A 5,000-nucleotide genomic window follows, 5' to 3' on the forward strand; every position below is an offset into this window, starting at 1 on the left:
AAAGAAGTTTGAAAAGTATATATTATTATAAATATTTATTATTATTTATTTTTTCTAGGTGAATTGGGAAATAATGGACTACGATTGGACGGTGCTATAATTATAAAATAGTTAATTATTATTTCAATTATGTTAAAAAAACAGGTGAGATTTAATATGTACCCTTTTTAAAATGTACTATTTTTTTAGTTGTCATGAGAACAAACTCCACTACCACTTCAGCCCCGCCCACACTGCAGTTCTCCCCATGTAGAAAGTGGTATAAAGTGAATGCTGGTCATCTGGGGAACAGAACGGCTTTGGACAGGTGTGTATGTTGAGGGGGAAACCTAAACTACAAGAGAAATGCAGGACAGAGCCCCTTTAACCTGATCTCAGGTCAGTACCTGTGTAGATAGAAGCCTCTCGAGCTGCTACAGGCATGTTGGAGGTGTTGGCCACCAGGGCTGTTCTCTTCATTATGCTCTCCACCTTTCCGTCCACCTCCATCGTCAGCTGATGAAGAAAAGGAAACCCATTCAGTCACAGGTAACAGCCAGCGACTGCTGATCCTGGATCTGTACTGTCTGTGTTCACACTGCGAGGAAATTCTAAAGACGGGCTCCTTCCAGCACTAATGAGACGTCAGGCCACTTTCTTCAGAGCCCAGAGCCCAATTGTGGGTAGTGATGTTCAAGTTCATCATATAATAACATGATCTGATTTGCCATAACATTAAAACCCCTTTCTGCCACCAAAACAGGTCTGACCTGTAAAGGGATGGACTCCACAAGTATCTAGACACCTTCAGGCATTAGCAGGTGAGGTGGGCTGGGCCTCCACAAGCATCAATGAGCCTTGGGTGTCCCTGTTTCACCGGTTGTCCTTCATTGCAGCACTTTTGGTAGGTACTGACCCCTGCATACAGAAGGGGACTCTCCACAAGACCTGCCTGATGTTGTGGAGATGTTCTGACCCAGTCATTGTCTAGAACATCACCATCTGTGTTCTTCACTTCTTCAACTTACAGGGCTTAAAAGATCACCTGCTAACATCTGAAGGTGTCCAGACACCACAGGATGCCTTCAGAGGTCCTGCAGAGTCCATGCTTTGATAGGTCCAAATGGTTGTGGTGGCGTTGTACGGTAACCCTCAGGATTTTTACCCATACTGTGAAATGTGAAGTGGACTGGGGCTGTTTTGGTTCTACTGTGGGTCCAGTTAGAGGGATCTGATGAGGTTTGAGTTGTTAACATATGCAGAAGTAACCATGACTCAGTGGTCTGAGACCACCTGAACTGCTCAAAGTCTGAATGCAAGTGCCCCACTGACCTCCGGGAAATCCCTCAGCACTTCAGACATCTCATTCCCGCGCTCTCCACAGCCCACGTAGATGATGACATCACTGTTGGAGTACTTGGAGAGGGACTGAGAGATCACGGTCTTTCCACAACCAAAGGCTCCTGGGATAGCTGTGGTACCGCCCTGAACACACCTGGACACACACATAAACACACATGCAGGCAAACAGACTGTGTTATCTGTGCTATTACAGTCTGTCAGAATGAGCGTGTGGATCATATGAACATTATAGAGCATTATAGAGCACCCCCTACGCTTCCTGTAGTGTATTACAGTCTGTCAGAATGAGTGTGTGGATCATATGAACATTATAGAGCATTATAGAGCGCCCCCTACGCTTCCTGTAGTGTATTACAGTCTGTCAGAATGAGCGTGTGGATCATATGAACATTATAGAGCATTATAGAGCGCCCCCTACGCTTCCTGTAGTGTATTACAGTCTGTCAGAATGAGCGTGTGGATCATATGAACATTATAGAGCATTATAGAGCGCCCCCTACGCTTCCTGTAGTGTATTACAGTCTGTCAGAGTGAGCGTGTGGATCATATGAACATTATAGAGCATTATAGAGCGCCCCCTACGCTTCCTGTAGTGTATTACAGTCTGTCAGAGTGAGCGTGTGGATCATATGATCATTATAGAGCATTATAGAGCATTATAGAGTGCCCCTACGCTTCCTGTAGTGTATTACAGTCTGTCAGAATGAGCATGTGGATCATATGAACATTATAGAGCATTATAGAGCGCCCCCTACGCTTCCTGTACTGTATTACAGTCTGTCAGAATGAGCGTGTGGATCATATGAACATTATAGAGCATTATAGAGCGCCCCCTACGCTTCCTGTAGTGTATTACAGTCTGTCAGAATGAGCGTGTGGATCATATGAACATTATAGAGCATTATAGAGCGCCCCCTACGCTTCCTGTAGTGTATTACAGTCTGTCAGAGTGAGCGTGTGCATCATATGATCATTATAGAGCATTATAGAGCATTGTAGAGCGCCCCTACGCTTCCTGTAGTGTATTACAGTCTGTCAGAATGAGCGTGTGGATCATATGATCATTATAGAGCATTATAGAGCGCCCCTACGCTTCCTGTAGTGTATTACAGTCTGTCAGAATGAGCATGTGGATCATATGAACATTATAGAGCATTATAGAGCGCCCCCTACGCTTCCTGTAGTGTATTACAGTCTGTCAGAATGAGTGTGTGGATCATATGAACATTATAGAGCATTATAGAGCACCCCCTACGCTTCCTGTAGTGTATTACAGTCTGTCAGAATGAGCGTGTGGATCATATGAACATTATAGAGCATTATAGAGCGCCCCCTACGCTTCCTGTAGTGTATTACAGTCTGTCAGAGTGAGCGTGTGGATCATATGATCATTATAGAGCATTATAGAGCGCCCCTACGCTTCCTGTAGTGTATTACAGTCTGTCAGAATGAGCATGTGGATCATATGAACATTATAGAGCATTATAGAGCGCCCCCTACGCTTCCTGTACTGTATTACAGTCTGTCAGAATGAGCGTGTGGATCATATGAACATTATAGAGCATTATAGAGCGCCCCCTACGCTTCCTGTAGTGTATTACAGTCTGTCAGAATGAGCGTGTGGATCATATGAACATTATAGAGCATTATAGAGCGCCCCCTACGCTTCCTGTAGTGTATTACAGTGTCAGAATGAGCGTGTGGATCATATGATCATTATAGAGCATTATAGAGCGCCCCCTACGCTTCCTGTAGTGTATTACAGTCTGTCAGAATGAGCGTGTGGATCATATGAACATTATAGAGCATTATAGAGAGTTATTGAGCATGTATAACTATAATAAAACAGTGTTTCACTCACGGAAACAGAGCATCCAGCACTCTCTGGCCGGTCAGTAGAGGGTGATTAGCCGGCAGCTTTTCAGTAACGGGACGCACCTGCCGCACGGGCCACACCTGCACCATGGTGAACTTCTCCTTCACACCCTCAAACTCGAGCTCCAACACTACATCCTAACACACACACACACACACACACACACACACACACACACACACACTTATTTCTAGTATTTCTATGTATCAGATGTAAGAGTGTGTGATGATCCTGTGCTAACTGGTGGGGTAGATTAGCCTCTGAACTTTAGTCCAGGTCTTGGCTTTGCCTGGTTACAATTTCCTCCATCTATTCTCAGTGTGTGTGTGTGTGTGTGTGTGTGTGTGTGTGTGTGGGGGGGGGGGGGTCAGATGTTATATTTAATGTCTACACATCATGTGAACATGTGTAACTCCATGACTGAGGGAGTGTGTGACTGTTTGACTCACAGAAACGTCGTAGTTTCCTGGCGGAGCCACATAGGTGACGGTCCCTCTGCTGCGGGGGGCCAGCATGAGCTTGTGTTTGATGAGAGAATTCTCCAAAACCAGACCATAAATATCACCTCCAGTAATGTGACTGCCCACCTGCAGACGGAATAAACAGATATTATTATTAGAATTATTATTATTATCAAACTAAAAAGCCATTTCTAGGTGGCTGCTATGTGGTTACACACACACACACACACACACACACACACACACACACACACACACACACACACACACACACACACTTACCCTCAGGCTCTGAGAGGGGGAAAACTCCCATTTGAGGTCTCGGTTTAGCGCTCCAATGTTGACGCCGCGGGGGATGTAGATGCTCTTGGTAAGGTCATTGATGTCCTTTAGGGGGCGCTGGATTCCGTCAAAGATAGATCCCATGATTCCTGGTCCCAGCTCCACTGAGAGGGGTTTCCCAGTCCGCAACACAGGGTCTCCTACAGACACGCCAGCTGCACAGTGCTCAGGAAAACACAGCCTGATCGGGAACCACTCTGCCCCAGCACCACAGACACACCTTCAGGATTTACTGTGGCTCCTGTTCTCCTAAGTCAGTACCTACAGTGCGTGAGGGACCTCTCTGTGATCAGTCTCTAGTAAAATAATAATCAATAAATAACTCCCAATTCCGTCTTCACCAGACACATAATATCAGGCTTAATGTCAACTATCTCACACTAACGCTGGATGTCTGTATGCCCATACATTTTCAACCACTTTACCCTTTGAGGGCATTTTCCTGTGTGTAAGCATTATTTTAGCCTTGTCAACATTAAAACGTTGAACTTTTTATAAAGTTTAATATTATTAAAACCATAATGTAAGTTACACCAGGCGTGGTTCTGATCAGGTACTGAAGAACATTTGCATTTGGAAGATTATAACAAAAGCTACTGATATAAACAGTAAAAAGAACCAAGACTGATCCCTGAGGTGCATCCTACTGTCAAGGGGGAAGACCTAAAACCTTTAGCCTGCAAATACTGCATTCTACCAGATAACTGGTAGTAGTAGTAGTAATAGTGGTAGTAGTAGCAGTAGTAGAAGAAGAAGTAGTACATTTACATTTACATTTATGGCATTTAGCAGACGCTCTTATCCAGAGCGACTTCCAAGGTTCCTCGTATTACAGAGGTGGGCCAATGTAGTGTTAGGAGTCTTGCCCAGGGACTCTTATTGGTGTAGCGCAGCATAGTCACCCAGACCGGGAATTGAACCCTGGTCTCCCACATGGTGTTGTTGTAACGCAATGGTAGGTGGTGGTGTTATCTGTTGCG

At 44.8% G+C, this 5,000-nt stretch overlaps 1 protein-coding gene across 1 annotated transcript in view; it reads right to left on the reverse strand.

The window, feature by feature from the left end:
* The window catches only part of LOC140565034 (V-type proton ATPase catalytic subunit A-like), a 17,458-nt gene that overhangs the window by 6,935 nt on the left and 5,523 nt on the right, over positions 1 to 5,000 (reverse strand). The window contains 5 exon segments of the mRNA XM_072690822.1: positions 387 to 495; positions 1,312 to 1,474; positions 3,203 to 3,354; positions 3,667 to 3,804; positions 3,961 to 4,175. Of these exon segments, the coding sequence (XP_072546923.1) occupies positions 387 to 495; positions 1,312 to 1,474; positions 3,203 to 3,354; positions 3,667 to 3,804; positions 3,961 to 4,175 (777 nt within the window).

The sequence above is a fragment of the Salminus brasiliensis genome, chromosome 1 (assembly GCF_030463535.1).
Source record: "Salminus brasiliensis chromosome 1, fSalBra1.hap2, whole genome shotgun sequence".
Lineage (NCBI taxonomy): Eukaryota > Metazoa > Chordata > Actinopteri > Characiformes > Bryconidae > Salminus > Salminus brasiliensis.